Genomic DNA, 25,884 nt, shown 5'->3' with positions numbered 1-25,884 from the left:
GGTCCTCAAAATAACTGGAAATACTTTCCACTCTAAGCCTCACTGTATGTAGCATGTTTTACTATACCATACTCCTTCTCTCCATTACAGTTATTGGGGGACATTGCAAAGTTCAGGTTGAGTGATCTTCCTAAAAGACCTCTGTGGGTCAAACCATTCCTCTCATCCCAAACAGATCAATTGTAAGTTAGACTTCCATCCTTGCTCAGCAGTTGATGTCCCACTCCTGCATCTACCTGTGACTTGAGCCCTCCACACAGAGGCATACCACAGGCCTGTCATCCCCACCCTCCAACCCCATGGCACAAAACACAGCACTCTGCCACTGCATTTCTAATCCAAGGAAATGTCAAAACTCGACTATGAACTCCCACTATGTTCTCAACACCCCCTACTGATGGTCTTTCCCTGTTGAAATTCACCTGTTTGTTCAAGACCCAGTTCACCTCCAACCTCTACAAGACATACCCCTCCTCCTCCTCCTTCCCACTACTTTGCTTGCTACTTCAACCAACTTCCCCCATGGGTTCCCCTTACCCAAGGGCATAGACATCATCAGCTCTTCTTCTTTCTCAGGCCCTCCATCCTGACTCCCTAGTCTGCCCTGCGGATACTATGCCTGTAATTTCACTACTGGCCACGAGGTGGTGGTGACACACGGTAGCAGGTAGAATCAGCAACCTACACAGGAAGCATGTGGGAATGAATCGATGGCACATTCATTTCTCTTTAAATTTGCATTAATCACCCTCAATTTGTCCATTCTCCAATTAATTGAGTTTAGAGTATCATGTTCCATGAGTTCATTTTTTCTTATGTTTAAATAAAAATATTATATGGAGTTTTCATAGTACTTCTATTAAAATACCTTATTGAATCTTCTCAAACAAAACATAAATGAATAAGAACCCATGGAGAGAGTAGGCTGGGTGTTCTGTGCATTCTACAGATGAGACGGTGGGGCTGGGGTGGTAGGGTGACTTACTCTCCCTGCAATGAGATCTCCAATACAACATCCAGAGCTCTCCTCATCCCTGTCACAGAGGGCAGCAGCAGGTGTCTGTGGTCTGGGCAGGTGAAGGCAGGTGGGCATGGCTCAAGTTTTAAAAAGCCACCTTTTGGGAATATGGCCTAGTGGCAAGAGTGCTTGCCTCCCATACATGAAGCCCTAGGTTCGATTCCTCAGCACCACATATATAGAAAATGGCCAGAAGTGGCACTGTGGCTCAAGTGGTAGAGTGCTAGCCTTGAGCAAAAAGAAGCCAGGGACAGTGCTCAGGCCCTGAGTCCAAGCCCCAGGACTGGCAAAAAATAAAAATAAAAAGCCACCATCAATTCTCTCAGAATGTTAATGGTTCTTTGGGAAAAACAATTCTACCCATGGCAGTATTTGGCTAATCTTGGAAAAGCTTCAACGTCCCTGAGTCTTCATAAAAAGTCTTTTCTGTTCCTAGACCTCTGGTTCTCTCAGAGTAGGAGTCTGACTTCATGGTAAGTCCACCATGACTGAAGCGACCATGTCTGACTGGCTCTCCTGGGCTGCAAAGAAACAGGGATGGATGTACTCCATCAAGAAAAGGGCCTACCCGCTTCTAGGCCTTGCTGAGGATACAGCTTTGGCTAGAGATTCTGTCTTCAGGCCATCTTCTGTTCTGAACAGAAGCATTCTAAAGTATCTTCAGGTAGGAGACATTCTTTCATTACAGATGATAGAGATAGATAGATAGATAGATACATCTATTTCTCCCCCACATATACTGTAAAAGTTTAGCACAAGTGGGGTGCCAATGGCTCACACTTGTAATCCCAGCTACTCAGGAGGCTGAGATCTGAGGATCATGGTTCAAACCAACCTCAAGCAGGAAAATCCATGAGGCTCCTACCGCCAATTAACTACCAAAAAGCAGGAAGTGGTGCTGTGGTTCAACTGGTAGAGTGCTAGCCTTGAGAAAAAGAGGTCAAGGACACATTGGCCCATTCCTAAGGAAATGAAAGGACTTGGAAAAAAATCATACTAAGTGAAGTGAGCCAGATCCAAGGAAACAGACTCTATGGTTTCACTCATTGGGAATAACTATTAAATGTCTAGGATACTCCTAGCAGAAGATGATAATAGCTCAATAGCTAGTACATATGAACACATAAGATGATGCTAAGCAAAATGAACTCCAAGTTATGGAAACAGTGGTTTATCATTGTTGTTATTTTCAACATGCCATGTGAAATTATGCCTTTTTCTTTTGTCTTTCTTCTCCAAGGCTTTACCCCTGATGTCACTGTAACTGATTTTTGTATCCTGGGTATTGTATATTACATGTATTGGAACTAGGGAAGGGTAATATTAAAGTGGAGAGACAAAGGGAAGATGAACCAGTGCAACAGCAATACTTATAAAACTATATGCCGTAAACCAATTGTACAACCCATGGGGGGAAGGAAAACTGAGGCCCAAGGTGGGGAAATGTCTTGTCTGAGCCCTGCTCAACAGATACACACCAAGCAAGAGAAGGGGAAGGTCTCCTGACTTGTGGACTAGAGATCTCCATTGTACAAGAATTCCTAGAAAAGGAACTTTATAGTGAACACACACACACACACAAAAAAAACTCCAGGGGAAGCAGCACTGTGGCTTAAGTGGTAGAGCACTAGGCTTGAGCTGAAGAACAGCACCAAGGCACAGAGTTCAAGTCCTGCAACTGACCCCCAAACAAAACAAAACTATACTCCACAAAGGCCAACAATACCCTAGCTCTCCTCTTCCCACTCTATCCCATCTAAGAACAAACTCATCACACAAGGAAAGCCAGAGCGATGTCCACACCCCGTTTCCCATTAAGGTGATCGCTAAGTGGCCTTGGGCATCTGGAACAACATTTATTTTCATGGCTGTTTCAGAGTATAACAAGTGAGGGGTAAAAAGGACATTCCGGAAGGGCCAAATGGTTCCAAGGAGGTCATCCCAAGAGTGAGCACACTCTTGGAATGCCAAGATGGAATTGCCACTCAGTCAGAGTTCCAGGGTACCTGGGGAGGCCATGGCCGGGGACCCCAAACCCCTCACGCTGCCCCTTCCCTCCCGCCTCCCCAGGGCTCTTTCCATGGGAAGGATTTCAACACAGGTACAACACTATGCTGTCAGCAACTTCACAAAACATCGCCCAGAAGACAAAATCATCTAAGGGTGGCTTTGAAGTTTGTAGTGCTTAGTCTAGATTTTATACGCCATGTTTGCAAATAATTAGAGCAACTAAATTAACTAGCAACTCCTTGTAAAAAAAATGAGATCAAAATCTCCATTCCTTCGTTTGAGGTTTTATGTGCACATAAGACTAATTTCTGCCTTGGATCTAAACCCCCATAGCAACTTAAACCCAATTTCCTCTTAGGTGAAAATACACAATGCAACTTTAGAAAAGGGATCAAAATTAGATGGACATTTAAAATGCAAATTTAGAATCACGGTGAATGTGAAAATAATGTCTTCACATTCAATATCTTCCTTACATTTCTACGGATACACCAATTCTTCACAATTAGATGGGCTTTCTTTATGTCTGAACCTTTGATATTAAAAAGAAAAGACTATCATTTTCACATTGTCAATTTAGGATGTTTCCAATGATCACAAAGGTGATTATGAATGTATTCTTTGAATAAAGTCCAATATGCTATTAGAGCTCAAAAAGGAGAATTTTCTTTCTTTTTTTTTTGTGTGTGTGTGCCTATACTGGGACTTTAACTTGGGGCCTTGGCATATTCCCTTAGTTTTTTTGTGCAATGCCAGTTCTCTACCATTTGGGGGATAGCTCCACTTCCAGCATTTTCCTGGTTAATTGGAGATAGTCTCCTAGACTTTCCTGCCCTGAGCTCTTCAGATTTCAGACTCCTGAGGAGCTAGGATTACAGACCGGAGCCCAGCAAGCATAGGAGAATTTTTGACATCCTGCTTGTAAGACACAAATGGAGAGTTACAGTGACTTGAAATGCCACCTAGCCATAGCTGGGAATGAATGTGTGATTCTGACCACATCCCACCATCTCTGAACTTCATCCTTACCTGTAGAAGATGTCAGCCCCTGGTGTAATAACTAACTGGTGGCCATTCTGCTGGAGGTGGAGCGTAGAAACGAAACTACTTTGTCTTCTGGGAGACCACTGGGAAGAACTATAAATCGGTTCTTAAACAGAATTGTGGGAGAAGACTTAGAGGAATACAGGGAACAGGTAGACAGAAGCAAGGTGATTATGCTCATTTTCTTCTTTCAGATCTCAGCAGTTTGTAGGATATATGTTCTCAAGCAGAAGCCGTCAACTGGCAATAGTGAATACACTCTTCAGTGCACAATTTCCCTGGTTTTTTGTTCCTTCATTTATTCATTAGATTTAGTGTACAGAATTTTAACATTAGGAGAACATTTTTCCTTTGCTAAATATGCATTTCCTGAATAATTACTCAATGCGTTAAAAACTATGCGATCCCATTCTCTGTATTTATTTCTCTCTGTGTCTCTGTCTGTCTGTCTGTCTGTCTCTCTCTCTCTCATGGCAAAAAGCTGGGCACTCATGGCTCACGCCTGTAATCCTAGCTACTCAAGAGGGTGAGATCTGAGGATTGTGCTTCAAAGACAGCCTGGGTAAGAAAATCCATGAGACTCTTATCACTGATTAATCACCAAAAAAACAAGAAGTGGAGCTATGGCTCAAGTGGTAGAGGGTGAGATGTGAACAAAAAAACTCTCAAGAACAGCATCCAGGCCATGAGTTCAAACCTCAAGAATTACATGTGTGTGTGCGCGCGTGCACGCGCACACATGCCTGACAATGAGAAGCACAATGGCGCCTGCTAGTAGTAATCCCAGATAATCTCCGAGGTAGAGATAGGAGGATCACTATCTTGAGACCTGCTTAGATAAATCTGTGAGGTGCTATTTAAAACAACAACAACAAAAACAAAGCAGAAAGAACTGGGTGTGGGGGGGGGGTGGCTCAAGCTGCAGACCATCTGTCTCACAAATGCATTAAAAAACCCATTACCACCAGTAAACAAACAAACAAATGAAATTTTAAAATAAAATACAAATTTGCACAAAACATTGGCAAGGACCATTCAAAACCAAAGGAAATGGGTTTCAGAGAACCAGAGATAAATCAGTGCTGCCAGTTGTGTATACTTCAAGTGCTTCAGCAGCAAAGAGTAAATAAGTGACAGAACTTAATTCTAGTACAAAATTAATGTAAGAGTGTCTCCCATTCAATCAAGAGGCCTGGCTGAGCTTCTTTCCATCAAAACCCATGCTAAACTAACCACCTCCAGGAACAGTAAAAGCAAAACTGAACAATACTTTGAGAACCATTACAGTATAAATTTCAGCCACATCTTCAAGTTTAAAAAGATTTCTATCATGTGATATAATACAGAAGAACAATAGCAAAATAAAATAGTCCAGCTAATTTTAAAGTAAGAGAAAAGTGAGGACTTCCAACTTACTTTTGAGATTTTAGAACATATATTCTTCAAAGATCAAGATACTGGTGTTTTGACAAGTCAATAATAAATCTGGTCATAATCTAATTTTTTCTATGTTAATTTTTGTGCTAGCTACCTACTCTTCCTGTTTTCTCGTTTCTCTCTCATTTTACTCATGCCAAGAGTCAATACAAACCAAACCTGATTAAAAAAATGGACACTTATCCTCACCACTTTAGGTCACAGAAGTAAACTGATAGCTAATTGTATACTAGCTTGAGATCAACTATACCCAATTATAATTATCTTGCTGGGAAGAGAAATTAACTTAAACATCTTAGTGGTAAAAGATGTCCGGTAGCTCTGAACCTGGAATTACGCACATCGAGGAGGAGAGAAGCCAGAAATAACAGGGAAGAGAGGGAAGAAAAATGAATGGCGCTGGTCTATATGGACAGCACCTTTGTGAGTGTACTCGCAGTGAATCACATGGTCAATGGGAGGACCTGAGCAGGGCAAGCGAGCCCAGTTCCTAATTCTCTTCTTCAACTTGGTGATTTGCTAATGCGAAACACATGTCTCTCTTTTGCACCAAGTTCAAATAATGCTGGAATTCCAACCGTGCAGCTCAGCGACTGAACCAGAACAAGGAGAGAACTTGTCAGGATTTAAGAGCTTTCTGCAAAGCCCTTCAATTGCAGCTGGCACCCTATTCCACAGAAGGATATCAATTATAGATAGTGACTTGCTTTCGCGGGCAGTCGCGACTGTCAGACGCTACATAGACAACCATGAAGAATCATGAATCTTTCTATTAACTGTAAGGAGGGTTGGGCGGGGGATCAGAACTATAAATAAAGCAGAGTATTGCAATGGTTTAACACCTGGCCACTAGGTTGTAGACAGCATAAAAATTCAACTAAATCCCACAATGTCTTCACTTCAAAGAAAGTCAGAGAAACCCGTGATTTCCTCTGTCCTGAAATACATTGCCTCTGAAACTGATACTGATTCCATTTGTTCACCAAGGGCCCAGGTGGACCTGAAGTCATTATGAAAATACAAAGCACCTGTCCTGCACTAGCCACCTTTAAGGCCACCAGATACACTTGGAAGGAAATGTATGGTAGTGGTCAGTAGCAGACAATGGAAAATCAATTTAAGCACCCAAATATAGGATTTCCATCCTTTAGACGCTGGCAAAACAGGTGGAATATAAGTGATACAATCCATAGTCTTCATTTATATTGTTGTAAAAATTTTAATATATTAACTTGACTTCCTCATATAATTTAGCTCAGACTAAAATAAATATCTTAAACATAATATATTAGATTTTCTTCTAAATCTGATATGAATTTCTCCTAGCTGATCTGGAATAAGAAATGATTGCACTGAACATAGGGCCTCACACTCAGTTTGCTAGCTTGAAGGGCACTCTACCACTTGAGACACACCTCGAGTCCAGTTTTTTGTGAGCTTTTTTAGAGATAGACCTTTCTGCTTAAGTTCGAACTGATACCCTTCAGATTTCAGCCCCTTAATAAAGGAGTTTCTATTATAACAGTCAGCAGAAGTAAAGGATCATTAAATTTAAAAAGAAAAAAAATTGTATTCAGTTTACTGTGAAAGATTTCAACATAAAACATTTGACCTTTAGGTTTTTGTCAGAAATCTGTAATTCTTCCTACATAATTCTAAAGGTGTTATTTTCAGAAGACATAGAGGCAAGGCCTTGATGATGTCATGTTAAATTCTCAAAACATTCTGTATATGACATTTCTCATAAGCAGGTAAGCTGCCTACTTAGCACTTCCATAGAACGGCTTAACCCACAAGCTCATGCAGCTGATGAAATATGAGAAAATGGCTTTTTATCATTTCTGTGTTTCACCAAAGTGGAAGAGGATTAGCAAAGAAATACAGATCAGCCAGCCCTTGTGGTTCATATCTATAATCCTTACAACTCAGGAGGCTGAGATCTGAAAGAGTCTCAGTACCAAGTCAATACAGGCAGACAATCTGAGAGACTTTGATTTCTAGTGAACCAGCAAATCAGTCGTGGGCTTAAGCCTGTATCTATGTGGCCGCTCTACATGCCTCTAAATCCCCCTCGAAGTCTGAGCCAGGAAGGCTGTGCTGGTCTTAGAAAGTGACAAGTACCAGGAAACAATGGGAAAGGGCATGCAGGAGTGGGTGGGCAAGGAGGTCACTACACTCTGAACTCACCACAGGAGAGTGAGTGAAAGACATCCAGCTATGCAGGAGGCTAAAGCTTGAGCATCAGTGTTCAAGCCAGCCTGGGCAGACAAATCCGAGGGACTCTTCCTTCCAATTAGCCACCAAAAATCTGGAAGTAGAGCTGTGGCTCAAATGGTGGAGCACCACCCTTGAGTGAGAAAAACTAAGGGACAGCACCCAAACCCTGACCCTGAATTCAAGCCCCAGAGTTGAAGAAGAAGAAGAAGAAGAAGAAGAAGAAGAAGAAGAAGAAGAAGAAGAAGAAGAAGAAGAAGAAGAAGAAGAAGAAGAAGCAGAAGAAGAAGAAGAAGAAGAAGATTTGGTAAGAGAAATGTAGTTCTCAATCTGATGATTTCCTATGGTTTTCAGAAGTATATACTGTTAAATAAAGACATCTAAAACCACATACAATAGCTGCCACGATGAGGGGTTTAGTTGGGAGGGTAAAGTGGATAAGGAGCCACAACCATGTTAGGACATGGCTCTACACTAGGGGGGTTCCTCAGACGAGGGTGTACAGGGGAGGGAGGAGGGGAGGAGACCCACTGCCGACTCTAGGTTTTCTTTTCTATTTTTATAGTCTTAGAAAGAGGAAATAAACTTGGTTAAAAGGTTAATAATAATTCATGTCCAGCTTACTATTACTCAAAAACCATCAAAGTCGCTAACTCAAAATAGTGTTTTCTGGCTTATAGGATCAGAGTCATTACACTCTCCATTGAAGACTTTATTGAATTTTACACTAAGCTTTAGCTGACTGCACAGGTCAAACACCAGAGCCTGGAGTTTTCTTTATTCTCATACAGTCAGAAAACCCTCTCGAGCCTGCAATGCTCAGAGCTCACGCACTTGACTCAGCTAGGGTCAGAGAAGCGAACCTTGAAGCCAAGGTCATGCGGCACGCAGCGGGAAGGCCAAATGGCTGAGCGCCAGTCACTCACATGCACCAGCTGGTCCTGGGTGTCGAACTCCCGCGCGCAGCCCTCCCAGCGGCAGTTCGTCTCATAGATGACCTCAGGCTCCTGCTTGCTCTCATCTCTGTCTCCTTCTTCCTTGACGAGAGTTGTTCCTTCTGGCTGCTCCTGGGGGTGGGGAGGGTAGCAGAGAGGGGAGAAGATCAGGTCCAGTAGAAGGAAAGTAAAAAGAAACATAAAACCATGATTTTGATCTGTCTTCCCCCAAGGCAACTTTTTCTGTAAAAATAAAATAGAAGCTGGGTTTTGTGAATCAAATATACCTAACATCTGGAATCCTGTGTGTGTGTGTGTGTGTGTGTGTGTGTGTGTGTGTGATTCCAAATACCTTCTGAGATCTTTTAACTTGAGTTTCAAGAGAGTACCCTGACCACCCTTTCTTGATAGTAGCCCAAAGCATAATAAAGATGAAAAACCTGAAGTCATTCTGACTTGCCCTAAAAAGAAAGGCTGCAAAGAAACCAAAATGGTGTCTTTAAAATAAACAGAAATAAAATAAATCCCAAGAAAAACCCCTAAAAGAAACTATTTTTCTGTGTGTGTTAGAACTGGAATCAGAACTCAGGTCTTAGCGTATCCACATATTAACTTAATTATTCTCCCATGTTTGTAAATTGGGGAATGGTGTAGTTCTGTTTTGCCTGCTGTGGGAGCTTACGAGAGGCCCTCGGGACTTTCTGGGGACCATGGCCCCTTGGGTCAGCTGCTGGTCTCCACGGATACATGCCACAGTCCGAAGCCTAGGAGCCTCAGCATCTAATGCTCCCAGTGTGCTCTTCACAGCAATGCCATGCCATCTGGAGCCTCTCCAGAATGCTGGGGCATAACTAGGTGTATCAAGTTCTACCCTATAACCAGACGATAAAAAGCACGTACAAAATTAATGTCTGGCAAACAGTATGAAGGAAGGTAGATTCCAGAATGTCTTTCTCACAGAAAGGGAAATCTGGGTTGAAGGATGCTGAGACTACTGCAGCCTAGTGATAGCAACGTACTCATCTGTGGAGGTTAAGACTCATAAGGTCCACTGGAGAGAATTAACACAGTCACTGGCCTATAGCAGGCAGAACTCATGAGGTGGTATTCTGGGCATAACAGACACATTTCTTCACGGAGGCCAGATGCGTTCAGTGACTAGAAGCAGAACCCAGAATCTAAGGAGACTTGGGTTAGTTGTGTCTCAGGCCCCGCTGGTCCTCCAGGCTCTCTAGCCAAGTGGGAAATGGGGAAGGGGATGCACAGAGGCTTAGGAATGAGCTCTGCCAGAAACTGCAGCCAGCCTAGGACCAACATGAAGGACTGAGGCTGCTCACATCTGTGGTCAAATGCATCCAGCTGTGGGCTCCATGAACTACAGTTCCACCAACTCCTACACTACTTCAACTACCAAGAACACAAACACGGGGCTGGGAATATGGCCTACTGGCAAGAGTGCTTGCTTCCTATACATGAAGTCCTGGGTACGATTCCCCAGTACCACATATATAGAAAACAGCCAGAAGTGGCACTGTGGCTGAAGTGGCAGAGTGCTAGCCTTGAGCAGAAATAGAAGCCAAGGACAGTGCTCAGGCCCTGAATCCAAGCCCCAGGACTGGCAAAAAAAAAAACAAAAAACAAAAAAACACAAACACACCCAGCTTGATGAGTGGCTCCTGTTCACTTCTGAGCTGGGGCAATCAATTCAGTCACTCCATCATACATGGCAGATAAAAAAAATGCTGTGAACAGATGACAGGCAAACAGCATGGAAGGGAGAGACATGAACCTACACAGCCTGAGTGTCCTACCTGCTGCCCGCGTCCTCCAGGACTGGGGAGGTCTTCGTCCGGCTTGATCTTGGAGCGCTTATTGTGCAGGGGGTCACCAGTACTGCTCACAGCGGACTCGCTGGTGGGCTTGTTCTGTCCATCACATTTGCAGGGACCAGAGACAAAAGTGTGGTCAATAAATGGGTCCCTAATTAAAACCTGTGACTAAAGACCAACTACCACACATATTTGTGTCAGAGACTAACAACTGGTAAAGGTCACAGTCTTCCATAACACAGGAGAGTTTAGATAATGCAGTACATTGGTGAGGCAGCTCTTTATTGCCAGAACTCTATTCATGAATATAAATTCCCTGAGCTGTTTAAAGGCTTAGAAGAACAGTTCTAGGACCCTAGGTTTTAACAGTGTCCAACAGTGATTTCAAGAATTCTCTGATTAGGTAGGAGATCCAACAGAGGCCATTTGTGACATTCTTTACTTTGAGTATCTAGATTCTTCCCTCAACAACGTCAAGGTGGCAGTCAGAAGGAAAGATTGGCAAAAGTTTCCTTTTCTCAGTGCCTAAAGTGGACAAATCCAGAAGTGCAGTCACATGGTCTATTCGTCACCAAAGCAGTTTAGAAATGACATCAGGTCAGGCTATGCCCTGATCAGTTATCTGCTCTGTGTGTCCGTGTATATACGCATGTGTACACATGTACACCAGTATTGGGGATCAAACTCAAGGCCTTGCACGTCACTTGGCTTTTTCACTCAAAGATAGAACCACACCTCCACTTGTGGCCTTTGCTGTTTTATTGGAGATAGAATCTCACAGATTTTTCTGCCTAAATTTGGCTTCAAGTTGTAATCCTTAGCTCTCAGCCTCCTCAGTAGCTAGGATTTCAGGTATGCGCCAACCAGCACCGGGCAAAATTGTCTGGTTTGGTGTGCATGAAACACACAGCTATGGCAGAAGACACTCTGGTTTAATGGGGGGCACTACATATCACATTCTCCCAGACTGCACAACAGAACTCTGGGTGCCAGTATGAATCCCTAAGGACATCATGGTTCCAAGCCACGATGGTGGCCAGTTCTCTCGTCCATTGACCAAGATGGAGAGCATGGAGCTAGCATGGAGCTACCTCCTCTTACCTGTGAGGACTCGGAGGGGCCTGAGCTGACCTGCACGGGGTTCAAGACCGTAGGGATCCCTGGAACGGGCCTCTGTGTGGGGAACGTTGGGGCGGGGTGGATGAGTGGAGGGCTGTGGCCAAAGGCAGAGCCCAGGCTCTGCTGTCGGCTTAGAATCTGCTGGTGCATGTGAAGAGAGACGGGTGCAGATGGATAGGTGAAGCTCAAGGCAGGGCTGTACACAGGGAGATAGAAGTAAATAAATACATTAAAACAAAAAAATTCAATGATGCAGAAAGTAGGGGCAAATACATAACATTTGGAACACTCTACCTATATTGTTACAATTTCAACGCATACTGAAGTCTTAGCTGCTTGAATGAGAAAGTAGAAATGATTACTGTCGAACATTTAAAGCTTTCCAAGAGAAAGATGACCATTGAAGCCAGGCATAATGGTACATGCCTGTAGTCCCAACACTTGGGATTACAGGAGAATCTTGTGTTCAAAGCCAGTCTGGGTTATGTGGCAAGAGGCTATTTCAGAAAAAATGAATGAGGGAAGGGGAAGGGGAAGAGGAAGGGGAAGAGGAAAGGGAAAGGGAAGAGGAAAGGGAAGGGGAAGGGGAAGGACAGGGGAAGGACAAGGGAAGGGAAGGAAGAGAGATAGATGATTATCAAAAAGAAATATGCACACCCAGGCATCCAAGCCCACGGATGTGAAGTATCAGCTCAATAATAACTATTTATTGCAATAACAAACTCAATGTGAGAACAAGGATGGGTGACTACATGCTTTATAGGACTTTTGTGGCTGTAGTTCCTCCTGAGCATGGAACAATTCCTTCATCTTAGTTCCCATCGCACACTTTCATATGTCTCCGTATCTTATTACAAGAGGAAGGAAAATCAATTGGTTAAATGTGCTTGGAACACTGTACATGTCATATCACTCATTTGTTTGTAAAGATGGAGAGCTTGCTTCATCCAGAATGCCACCTAAAGAATTTCCATCAGTGCCGTCTGCTTACGAAAACTGATGGATTAACCTCTCTCCCCGGAAATCAGTGATCAATGGATTCAAGGACGAATATTCCAATGGGAGAACCCAGCTCCCTCCTCATGCTAGACAGCATTCAATGCCCATTACAGTCTATAAATGCCTGTTAATGCCCCCTAATGCCTGCCCGTCAGCCCGTAATTATGCAGCAGTATAACTGACGTTACTACGGAGATTTCCCAAACCTGCAATAGTGCCAAATTATTCTGCGTGTTTAGAAACCAAAGCCTCCTAAAAACCTATATTCCTAGCTACTCAGGAGGCTAAGACCTGAAAGACCACAATTCCAAGCCAGCCAAGGCAAAATAACCAACCAAAACCTAGGTTGGAGGCATGGCTCAAGGGCAGAGCATCAGCTTGTGAACAAGTCAGTCAAGTTTAGGGTACCAGGCCCTGAGTTCAACCCCCAGTACTGGCATTAAAAAGAAAAAGATTCTTCAGAAGAATAAAGGACTCTGGAGGATTTTTGCCCATGGCTTTCAAAAAAGGCATGGGAAACTAATAATTGCATTTATGGAAATTTTAAAAAATCAGTGAAGCTAAAAGTATATATATGTATCTTCCTATCCTGCTGTGTTAATACTCAAAAAGAATTAGGATTTCTTACACTGTCCTAGATAGAACTCATGCAAATTTCTAATCTGGTGAGTTAATTGGTACTGCTATTAAGTACATTAACTAAGAATACAATAATTATAATAACAAAATCCCAGCCACTTCAACCCCTTTTTAAATAATTCCAGAGACACACAGTTCAATATAATGTGATTCCACATTTTTGCCTATTTGATTACCATCCACAGAAGGTACCTTCAGTGGGATTATATGACTATTGTTCCTCCACAGAAATTTTCTGTACAATAGCTGGCCCATTTAAGAATGAATACCATTAAGAATACCCTAGGAGAATTTCACCAGGCTTTGAGGAACTCTCCTTTCATTGCACATTGTATTTCCTTAATAAAAGGAAGCAGAAAACAGTCATTGTTCCCACAAAATTAGGGAGAAATCAGTAATAATACTGTGTTTCTGTACCACTATAAGTTTCTGTCCAGATTTCTGAAGGCTACCATGAAGGATTACAGCGAGACTTAGCTAAGGTAGCTGGCTCGGATGATTGATAGAGCATTAATCAAAAGATGCATATCTGCCTGGGAATTTGTTCCCAAGCTTTCTTCTAATAGCTGATTTCGTGTTCACTGAGCTCTATGCCAGTTTGTCCAATTTATTTTTCAGTGTACAAGTCATTCATCAAAAAGCAATGATTTAACATGCCCCCACCCCGTTCCTTTGCGTGAATGGATATTACTAAGTATAAGGACCTTATTCTAGTCATTAAAGAAACAGAAATCCAAAGACCCTGTTTCATGCATAATTACAATGGCAGTCTGAATCCACAGGGACTTTCACATGTCGGTCTACGGTTCTTGGGACCTGAACTATCCAGAAGGCTCAAGAAAGGGACCCAGAAGGTCACTGACACTTCTGATCCAAGAAAGGGTTCAAACTGACACTTGACTGAGATCGGAGGTTTGCAGTTCAAAGCCAGCCAAGTAAGGAAAGTCTATGAGATTCGTACCTCCAATTAACCAGCAAAAGCTATAAGCAGAGTTGTGGCTCAAGTGGTAGCACACCAGCCTTAAATGCAAAAGGGAAGAGATAGCACCCAGGCCTTGAGTTCAAGTTCCAGTACCAGCACATACATACACACACACACACTGAATCTTAGAGACAGAAACAGACAGAAAAGAGGGATGGGGAGAGGGAGAGAGAAAATTAAGGTGAATATTTGGTTAGAAGCCAAGCCTGAAAACATCTCAAGGGGCAGAAAGTACTGTTGGTTTTCCAGTAGAAGCAAGTGACACATGGACATCTAGGATAGTTATATTTCTAAAAGAAGTGCCTCCCTTGGCACTTCCTGGGGGTCCTTGAGGTGCCGGCTCTGGGTCAGGAAGGACTTCCACACTATCTGCAAATGTCCTCTTTGGAGACTGCAGTATCTATAGTAAACCAGGTGACCAGCTGGCTCTACAAGCCTCATCATCATTTAGACTGCCAGGGAAAGAAGAACACGGAACAGATGAGAGATTTCCACCTCCACTGCTTATTCCAAACGAGCCAACAACACTTTAACCCGGAGACACTGGCTCTCAGAAGTACCAAGATGCTTTGTCTCTGCCCAGGAGGGCTGGCCCTCCCTTTCAGGCCTGCTGTCTGCACTCCTGGGGGAGCTGTGAGCTCCAGGTCCCAGGGCTGCTGGGAAGTGAAGAACGGAAGTCTGCCCTCTGTGATCTGGCATCCGGGCTCTCACGCTCTTAGGACACTGCCTATAGGGTTCTCAGCCTCAACAGTTGGAGGAAGAAGCCGAGGATGGCTGCCACTGGGCACTGCAGGCAGGATGGCCAGGACCACGGCACACCATCCCTGCCACACCTCCTCCACTCTCGTCAACACTTGCGGAACTCTCGGGCATGCTCAGTGAGCCCCGCAGCCCAGCAGAGGCCTGTACCCACTGCCTTACGTATGAAACTGTAACCCCTCTGTACATCACTTTGACAACAAATAATTATTAAAAAAAAAAAGACCTGCAAACTGGTATCTCCTGCTGCCTCAACTAGAACCCTTTGCCTCCAAAGCTTAGCATGATTGCTTTCTGTTTATCTTTGAGTCCCAGCTTCATTGTCACCTACTCACAGAGGCCTGATGGACCAATGTCCCCATGAAAAAGAAAACATGTACACCATCTGTTCTTTTTCAGTTTTTAGTGACACTAGGATTTGAATTTGGGGCCTTGTGCTTCCTAGGCAAACACCCTACTGTTGGAGTCATGTCCTCATTGCTGTTTTCTTTAGTTTAATTTTTAGTAGGGTCTTCAAGTTTTGCCCAAGGTCAGCATCATACAACAATCTTCCTAATGGCTGGGATTACGAGGATGCACCATGCCACCCACCTGTTCTCTGAGATAGAGCCTCACTACATTTGTGGGGAGGAGGGGCAAGCCACAACTGTGATTATCACATCTCTGCCTCCTGCAAGGCTGAGATTATGGGCATGTACCATCATGCTCAGCTAGAGAATTTGATTCTAACTGCAGCACAGAACACTCCCTGGAGTTATATTCCTTTCTACTCTTCAAGCTGAGGTTCAGGTGAGCCGGGCATGGTCCAGCTCATTTTGAGTGAGGTCAGTGAGTCCTCCTCAGCATGCCATTGTCAACAGCCACCAGAGACACAAGGACAGGAAAGAGCACTCACTGGCTGTCACCTGACAAAATCAGAAGTGTACACTGAAGGGTCAGGGCTGCCTCCAGTGGAGGCTCTGGGCTCCTTGCTTGCTCCCATTTCCTGGCTCAAGATTCCATCTCACTCCCACCATCACTCCCCCAGATTCTGACCCTCTTGCCTCCCTCTGAAAGAACTCTCACATTCTTTAGGGCCCCCAATAACCCGAGACACATGATCATCCCAGATCAATAGCTCAAGCATGACTTCCGAATTCCTTCTAGCTTGTTCTGTGATCTACTCCCAAGTCCCAAGTGTTAGGAGATGGGGTTCTGGGTGGGCCATGATTTTACCTATCACACTCAGAACTGTCACTCCAAAACCAGTTTCCCTCTTAGCCCAACAGTGAAGACAACAGGTCTACAAAACAGGATTAAAGTTAGCATCTAATTTCTACTCTGTAATAGCACAAACTGAAGTTACCAAGAATTCTGAAGGTCCTCAAAACAATAAAAGCCATATACAACAGACCAACTTCTAATATCGTATTAAATGGGGAGAAACTAAAATCATTCCCCCTAAACTCAGGAACAAGACAAGGATGCCCACTCTCCCTACTTCTTTTCAACATAGTGCTGGAATCCCTAGCCATAGCAATAATGCAAGAGGAGGACATCAAAGGGATCCACATCGGCAAGGAAGAAATCAAGCTATCCCTATTCGCAGATGACATGATCTTATATCTGAAGGATCCAAAAAACTCAGTCCCCAAACTCCTACACCTAATAAACCATTTTGGCAAAGTAGCAGGATACAAAATCAATTCACAAAAGTCAGCAGCTTTTCTGTACGCCAGCAATGTACAAGCAGAAAAGGAAATTATGGAAATAATACCATTTACAGTAGCCAAAAAAAGAATAAAGTCCTTAGGGATCAACCTAACCAAAGACGTGAAAGACTTATTTAATGAGAACTATAAAAATCTATAAAGGGAAATCAAAGAAGACACAAGGAGATGGAAAGACCTCCCATGCTCATAGGTAGGCAGAATCAATATAGTGAAAATGGCCATATTGCCCAAATTGTTATACAAATTCAATGTAATCCCCATCAAAATCCCAGCTACATTCTTCACTGAAATAAGAGAAAGCAACCCATAAATTCATATGGAACAGCAAAAGACCTAGAATAGCCAAAGCAATTCTAGGCAAAAAAAGCAGTGTAGGAGGTACCACAATACCAGACTTCAAGCTCTATTATAGAGCCATCATAACAAAAACAGCCTGGTATTGGTATAAAAACAGACTTGAAGACCAATGGAATAGAATTGAAGACCCAGAAATAAAACCACACTCCTACAGTCAGCTGATATTCGACAAAGGAGCTTAAGACATACAATGGAAAAAACAGAGCCTCTTCAACTACTGGTGCTGGGAAAACTGGGCAGCCATATGCAGAAAACTCAAAGTAGACCCTAGCCTATCACCATGCACCAAGATCAACTCAAAATGGATCAAGGACCTCAACATCAGACCTGAATCTTTGAAACTACTGAAGGACAGAGTAGGAAAGATGCTAGAACTTATAGGCACAGGAAGGAACTTCCTGAATAGAGTCCCAGGGGCACAACAGATAGGGGAGAGACTCGACAAATGGGACTACTACAAAATAAAAAGTTTCTGCACAGCTAAGGACACAGCCACCAAACTAGAAAGACAGCCAACCATATGGGAAAGGATCTTTACCAGCACAGCAACAGACAAAGGTCTAATATCTGTCATCTACAGAGAACTCAAAAAACTAAGCCCCTCCAAGCCCAGTAAACCAATTAGGAAATGGGCAAAGGAGCTAAAGAGAGACTTCACAAGAGAAGAGATAAAAATGGCAAAGAAACATATGAGGAAATGTTCAACAACTCTGGCAGTAAAGGAAATGCAAATAAAAACAACCATGAGATACCACCTCACTCCAGTTAGAATGGCCTATACTCTGAACTCAGGCAACAACAAATGCTGGAGGGGGTGCGGGGAAAGAGAACCCTCCTCCATTGTTGGTGGGAGTGCAAATTAGTACAAGCACTTTGGAGAACAGTATGGAGGTTCCTCAAAAAGCTCAATACAGACCTACCCTATGACCCAGCCATACCACTCCTAGGCATCTATCCTGAACAACAGGTCCCAAGATATCAAAAAGACATCTGCACTTCCATGTTTATCGCTGCACAATTCACAATAGCCAAAATATGGAAACAACCCAGATGCCCCTCCACAGATGAATGGATCCCAAAAATATGGTACCTATACACAATGGAATACTACATAGCGATTAGGAATGGTGAAATATTGGTATTGGCAGGGAAATGGTTAGAACTTGAACAAATAATGTTGAGCAAGACAAGCCTAGAACACAGAAAACAAAGGGGCATGATCTCCTTGATATATGACTGTTAAGGTGGGGCGAGGGGGAGACAGTAGAGACCAGGTCAGCGAAACCAAAAACTGCTTGTCAAATGGTATTTTCCACAGGTTTGGGTCAGCGACCCTACATTATGTAACTAAAACCAAACAATTACTCAACATATAAAGGTCAAAAATAGACCTCTCAGTGTATCACAATAGCTCAAAAGCTATGTATGTACGTTCATATAAGACAAGGATAAGCAAGCCCTATTGTCGACATTACACTTAAAGACCTAGGCGAATTTTCTTTGGCATAGGCCACATGGCTACTGTATATGTTTTTGGTACACTGTGTATTGTATATATGTCTACCTGACCTAGGGAAGGGAAAGAAAAACAGGGTGTAAGATATCACAAGAAATGTACACACTGCCCTACTGTACCCCTTTTGCACAACACCTTGTCAAAAATTTTTGTTTAATTAATAAATAAATTATTTAAAAAAAGAGAATTCTGAAGGTAAACTCTACCTGACAGAGCAGAAAGCACTCTTGACTAAGGTGTAAATACTCCTGACTGACTAAGCAAAAAGTAGTCTTCACTGAGCAGTAAGTACTCCAATGTGTTCCAGGCTAGCTTCACTTTTCTGGTCATGTGGTGGCCATTGTACCTATGAGTCAATACACAATCTGGCGACAGCTGGGAAATTCAAAGAGAAGTCTTTCTAGTTTTGTAGGAAATGGACCAAGAGCTATCATTATTTCTATAGGTGTAGCTACAGGAAGACGGAGACAGACAGACAGACAGACAGACACACACACACACACACACACACACACACACACAACTAAAGAAAAGAATAAAGAGCTTTCTCTGCCAACCACACAACTTCTAGGGCAAGAATGGTAACCACACACTCTCACTACAGCCAAGTCACTGGTTAGCCATATAGTTAGAAATACTATATACTAATATGAAACAGAATACATTTCTTCAAAATACCATCTGCTACTATTACTATTTCTCTAGTTTAAAAAAGAAAAGCATTTCCTGCCTAGTTCAAGCCTCCAAACTGAGAATTTTTATTTTGAATTCCGGTACTTCTCGTACTCTCCTTCACAGCTGGCAATCAATCTATCACTTGAGTTAGGCCTCCCATTACTGAGTTTTGCTGGTTGGTTGGAGATAGGAATGACTCTAGCAGATTGGTCTGCCAGGCTCTCAGATCCTGGCTTCCTGATTAGTTAGGAAGATAGACATTAGCCAACCAGCCTGGTGAAAGTGAGGATTTCAGTAGGTGGAAGATTCGTGGCCTGATAAGGAAAAAGAATGAATTCAGAGGTCCCGCCAGGTTGAGTGTCTGGTTCTGCCATCAAGTGGTTGAACGCTTTGGATTCAGATTCTCTGGGCATCTGTCTCCTTATCTTAAACAGTGCAGGAGAGGGTCTCCAAGGGTCTCTTACTTGTAAACCAAACCCCACACATTGTGGCAAAACCTGGCCCTGCCTGTATCACCAGCTCCGCCTGTGCCGCCCTTTGATTACTGGTGTCTTGAACTGGTGGCAGCTCCTTAAACTCTGCTCTGCCCATTGGAGGTTTTGCACCTGTTCTGCCTTCTTAGACATTTGTAAAAGCTCTTCCGAGGGGGCTTGCCATCATCCTACAGGCATCAGCTTCCTGGTCAGCTATCCTTGATGAGGTCTGCTGATCCAGGTGCTTGATCTAGGGCCTTGGCACTGTCGGTGAGCTTTTTTGGTCAAGGTAAGCACTCTACCACTTGAGCCACGGCTCCACTTCTGACTATCAGGTGTCTAAGTAGAGAGATAAAGTCTCACAGTCTTTCCTGCCTGGGATGGCTTCAAACTGTGATCCTCAGATCTCAACCTCCAGAGTAGCTAAGATTCCAGGAGTGAGCCACCAGCACCCAGTTGCTGGTCTTTGTTAACACATAGGTCAGATCTTGTAGATCATTGGCCAGCATCACTGAGTTTATTTCTTCGCGGTTTGCTCAGGCTTCCAGCCCAAGGGTTTTCCTTCACAAAAGGCCAGCATGCAGCACGGTGGGCAGCACACACATCAATTCAGCTAAGGATGTGGATATGAATAAATGGAAGGGGATACAAACTACTGCTATTTTTTTTTTAAAGTATGAATTACTTTCCCAACTTGGGAGGAGACTATTTCATAATTTTTTGGAAGATGGAATGTAATTTTTAAGGAAAATTGTAATTTACCACTGTATTTAATCACCTCATTTGTGTGTTGTTCTTCTAATCATAACAAAGGATTTACTCCCAGCATGGCACCCAGGAGCTGTGGGGCTGACTGGCTGGCTCTCCTCTCTCCGTGGGCAGTATCGGTGGACTCTGCAGATGCTTCCTCACCCTGCCCCATGGCAGAGGGCTGATGAAGCACAAAACAGATGATGCCACCAGAGAACCGGTCCCTGATCTGAGGCCCCCTGCTGGCATCGGGGTCACCTGCACTGGCCCGTGGGGACACCTGCACTGGCCCCTGAGGTCCCACACCTTGGCATCCACTCATAGGGTGGCCTGCAGTAGGATGTGAAAAAACGTTCATTTTCCTGTGTTTTTGCAAGCTGGGCCACCCTTGACCCTGCTAAGGAAAGGAAACCATCTTCACTGTGACCATTCAGTTGAAAGTGAGGAAGCGGCAATTAGAAGGCTGGAAATGAGCGAGTGACACACTTCACTTCATTAGCACCTGTCTGACAGACTATAAGGAAGATGAGAGTCGTCAGGAATACCTCTCTTCTAACAGTGAGAAGTGTGGTTGGGTCTAATGCCAGCACCCAGCTACTCTCACTACCTAGAGAAGGCATCAAATGATGGCCATCACCAAGTCTTAGATGGAAATCTAAGATGGACAGCACACACACACACACACACACACACACACACACACACACACACACACACACATTCCTGAGATGAAATACTTTTCAACTGACTTTCCCACATAGGTGGAATCATTTTTCTGTGTTACACAAGCTTTGAGATTAAAAAGGACTTGTGGTCTTTACCTGGATCAACACATTTGAGAGCATCTGACATAATCATGTTTTGAGTATGCTGGTGGGCTTTTGTGAGTATCTGTTTCATAAATATATAGAAAAAATGGATACTTAAAAATACAAAGAGCACACACACACTCAAGATAGATATCTGCTTTAGCCCTATAAAGGTATGGTCATGTTAAATACATTTGGTAAACCAAAATTATTCATCTGTCGTGTAGAAATTTCCCTTAGTTAAAGGGGTAATAGGCATTCTATTGACTCATTGGTAAGATCCTTGATTCATTCATTCAGGAGCTATTTGTTCCTAGCGTCGAAGTGAGAGGACACGGGTGTTGTGGGGTGTGAGCGAGTTCTAGTACATATGACCTCCAGAAGAGAAATAAATATCAAACCACCAAGTAAAGAAGTACATTTATTTTTTTTAATGCCAAACAATGACGTTATTTGAAAATCTCAGTTGAACTGGAGCACAAACATTATGAAGGTTTGTTTTCTCAAAGAAATCTAAATGACTATCCTTCAATATTTAACAACATCCTTGAAAACGTTTTTTGGTTTTTTTGTTTTTTGCCAGTTCTGGGGCTTGAACTCAGAGCCTGGGCACTGTCCCTGGCTTCTTTATGCTCAAGGCTAGTACTCTATCTCTTGAACCACAGTGCCACTTCCAGAGTTTTCTGTATTTTGTGGTGCTGAGGAATGAAACCCAGAGCTTCGTGCATGCTAGGCAAGCACTCTACCACTAAGCCACATTCCCAGTTCTTGAAAACTTTTTAAAAAGCTATCATTTACCTTTTGCATTGCAAGTTAGTTGCAGAAAACACATGTGTTTGGGGGAAAATTCACAAGCAGGACTAGAGTTCCGGCACTGAGGTATGCCAGACTGAGGGCATCAATCAAGTTCATCTTGAAAAGACTCAAGGGTGAGGGGGTGAGACAGGAAGTCTCTCCCTTTCTCCCGAGCTGTGGAGGGAGGGCAGTACCTCCTACCTGGCACCTCCTGGCAACATGCCTCTTATTTTCCATCTTTCACTCTAAACACAGGTAGCTGCTCTTTTTAGAAGCCTTGGTGCTTCTCTGGGTCTTTCCATTCCCCACAATCTACTGGTTCTGCCATTGAGTTGCTTCTGACCTCTTGCAATGTGAAACTGTGAAAAGTGAAGACTAGAGTTTCTGGATTATAATTATTGTATGACAATATCTCATGGCAAGCTCATCTTATCCTGGGCAGAAATGAATGATCAGCCCGTGTTATCAGAATGTCTTGGGGTTTCTTGGGGTCTTGGAAGTGAGCCTGCCCTTCCATCACTCTTGAGAATAAAGAAGACTTCCCTAAAGGTGGGAGAGAAGATGATTTTTCCACATCAGGATACCAAAGAACTGTGAAACACTGGACAGCCAGGGAAAATGTGGCAGTAAGAACAGTAAAGACAGTGCTGGGACCATCCATGCACCACACTCTAACCTTCAGATGCCATCAAAAGTACAGAGGGTTGGATAGAGAGCAACGAGGGAAGCGAAATTAGAGAGATGGAACAGAGAAGACTGCTCACATGGCCTTGGGGTTACCAGACTGGAGCAGCACAGGCAGGCCTGGGACAGTTCATCTCGTAGACAGACCACTCCAGGTCAGCTCTCCTGCAGCCACACCCAGGTAGAGCGCTTCTGCCTAACAATGCAGATGCAGAAGTGTATAATGTACTCTACCATTCCCTGTACACTGTCTTACCCAGGGCTTACAAATGTGAGGATTGTTCACAGTGGGAAGAGAGGTGAAGCTGGCAGGAGAGTTGGCATTTGACTTTAAATGTACCAAAGACTCCCAAGTGTTCAGGTATCACTACAACAGTGAAGTATCTAAACTTCCAGTATTTCCTACTATCATTCTACAGGCAGAGGTAATGGCATCACTCCATATCTCTATATGCTAATGACCATACAAAATGAAAGACAGCAGAAAAAGAAGAAAACACATTAAAAAAAGAGATCGTGCAAAACTAATATCAGTGCTAACTTACGTGCCTGCTAAGGATTATTAAAGAATAAAAATCACAGGCAGGCACTGATGGCTCACTCCTCTAATCCTGGGTAGGAAAGTTCATGGACTCTTATCTCCATTAACAGCCCCCCCCCCAAAACAAAGCAAAACAAAACAAAACAACAAAAAACCCCACAACAACCAGAAGTGGAACTGTGGTTCAAATGGTAGAACACTAATTGGGCAAAAAAGCTCAGGGACAGCATCCAAACACTGAGTTCAATCCCCAGGACTGGCACAAAAATCACAACAGAGAACATTTTGGAAAAGCAACTGCACTCATGATTTCTACAAACATCTGTGTTTGCTCAAGAGCTAGGTTTCCCAAACACACAAACCCATCATGGGAGATTCCCCTCTACCCCCGAATTATCAACTATCACTTATTAAAAGCAAGGCAAGTGAAAAAAGTCATTAGTTTCACTGTTTCATGTATGAGTGCCAGTCCAAGGGCTTGAATTCAGAGACTGGGCACTGTTCTTGAGCTTTTTTGCTCAAGGCTAGTGCTCTACCACCTTAAGCCACAGCTCATTCTGGTTAATTGGTGATAGGAGTTCTCCCTGACTTTCCTGTCCTGGCCCAGGCCAGCTCTGCGCGACAGTCCTCTAATCCCATCCTGACTAGCTAAGATTACCGGTGTGAGCCAGGAGCACCAGGCTCAATTATTTACTACTGGAATGGAACTCTTCTACTTATTTTTTCTCCCTTTTTCACCAGTGAAGTTGTTCCATCTACAGGTATAAAACAAGATTTTGGCTATGAGTTTATTTAATATTTTTGTTGTTGTTCTCTTTAAATAGTTGAATAAAGGAGTATTAACTCAACATTCCCATTCATCATTTACATGGAGAATGCATCTCGATCATCAGTATCACCCCTTCCTTCATTCTCCTCCCTCCCTCCTCCATCGACCCAACTTTTGTATTATTCCTGTGCCAGACTCCTGCCTTACCACCAGGGACACACTCAGTTTAGTTACAGGAAACCATTACTAACAGGAGAAGGTATGGATAAAAAGATCCGCCATGCACTGTGTCTTTATAAAGTTGATTTCATCTTGAGTAACTGCTATTTCCTTATCTGAGCTGACTAATGATATAAGAAAATTATTCAGGGCCCAATGACTGTCTTTGCAATTCGCTTTCATGACATTACTTGCATCCAGAAAAGGCCCAGGAATGTGTCATTTCTATCTTCCTCAAAGGCAGCAGGTACCACCAATGCAGGCATTTTATTAAACACACACATACACACACGCATATGTATGCCCACTTTGTTCAGGAAAATACACACCTGATTGCACTTGCAGATAAGTGACCATAGGAGCCGCTTGCTGAAGAGCTGCTTCGGGAATTATTTAGAATCGTGACCAAGGAGTTAGGAGACGTCCTTATCATGGTCTGAAGGTCAAAACTATGGTCGGACAGTGGTGATATAGACAACGTGCGTTTCCGGCTTGGTCGGGCTGACAGCCTGGGGCTGGGGAACCTGGCACCTGTTAAGGGACACCAAACAGAACCTGATTACCTATAGTTGGATTCTGTATCTGTTATTGATTACTCGTGCCTGTGGGAAGGAAGTGAAGGGCAAGAACCCCAGAAGGAACAAGAATCTCTCCTCCCCCTGGGGATCTATGGGATACAATTGAGGGAATTAGGGAGAAATATTTATCATCCACAGGCTTACCTCAGGGGAGCTCTGTTTATTAATGTACAGGCAAAATGATAAATTGCTGAACAAAAGAAAAGGACATATATGTGCTATCCTGCTCATTTCTAATGATTTATGAATCTGACGCCTGCTTAGATATTCTCATGATTAATTCACCACAGGCAACCATGACAGTGATTCCTATATATGGGTTTAAGCATGTCATCCCTCTGGTCTCAGAACACACTGTTTTAAGGCGATGAGTTCAGGGATAAAAATGAATCAAGGCCGCCTAAGATGAGAACTCCAGCTTGGTGAAGGCCTTTCCTATGACTTCAGGAATTACCTCTCCCTGGGAGGACTCAGACAGACAAGATCACAAAACAACTTGTAAATACATTCCATTCCATCAGTGGTTCTCAAATGGGGGTATGGCGTTTGTACCCAAAAAAACATGTGACAACAGCTGGAGACAGTCTGGTTCTTACCACTCAGAGGCTGTGCTGGCCTCCAGTGAGAGAAAGTCAGGGGTGACAGTAGCCCCAGGGGAGAGATCACCTGTCTGTCTAGCAGGGGTGTGGACTATGCCCCCCCCCCAAATTCCCATAATCCAATAGACATAGTATACTTAGCAAACACTTAAAATCTTGAGATGCTATGCAAGGTCTGGAGAGAAAACTGCAAGCTGGACCATGGGATGTCATGTGCCAATAAAGATAACTGTAATTCTTCTCTGGGCCCTGCTTCTCTGATCAGAACTAACAGAGAACAATACATTCATCAGAAAGTTGAGCCTTCAAAAGAGATCCCCAGATGGAGCCCTAACCCAGAGGTTAGTGACTCAGCTGTATTAGGTGGAGTTAACATGGCAGTTCTCAGCTGAGGAGCTAAAAATTGAAGAGTAAGATCTGCC

The 25,884-nt window shown here is 43.4% G+C and overlaps 1 protein-coding gene and 1 long non-coding RNA gene across 2 annotated transcripts in view; both read right to left on the bottom strand.

The window, feature by feature from the left end:
- The window catches only part of Gli3 (GLI family zinc finger 3), a 202,428-nt gene that overhangs the window by 44,453 nt on the left and 132,091 nt on the right, over positions 1-25,884 (bottom strand). Inside the window, exons 6-9 of the mRNA XM_048339418.1 lie at positions 24,615-24,816; positions 11,589-11,802; positions 10,470-10,583; positions 8,650-8,790 (exon numbers count right to left, since the gene is read on the bottom strand). Coding sequence (XP_048195375.1) covers positions 8,650-8,790; positions 10,470-10,583; positions 11,589-11,802; positions 24,615-24,816 — 671 coding nt within the window. The remainder of the gene's footprint in view (positions 1-8,649; positions 8,791-10,469; positions 10,584-11,588; positions 11,803-24,614; positions 24,817-25,884) is intronic.
- LOC125346673 lies at positions 16,005-18,869 on the bottom strand. Its single transcript, XR_007209999.1, has 3 exons — positions 18,772-18,869; positions 18,414-18,418; positions 16,005-16,347 (listed from the first exon to the last, which is right to left on the bottom strand). It is a non-coding gene; the product is annotated as an uncharacterized LOC125346673 (long non-coding RNA).

The sequence above is a fragment of the Perognathus longimembris genome, chromosome 2 (genome assembly GCF_023159225.1).
Source record: "Perognathus longimembris pacificus isolate PPM17 chromosome 2, ASM2315922v1, whole genome shotgun sequence".
NCBI lineage: Eukaryota > Metazoa > Chordata > Mammalia > Rodentia > Heteromyidae > Perognathus > Perognathus longimembris.
The sequence above is the reverse complement of the archived record's forward strand: the minus strand, read 5'-3'. Positions and strand labels throughout refer to the sequence as shown.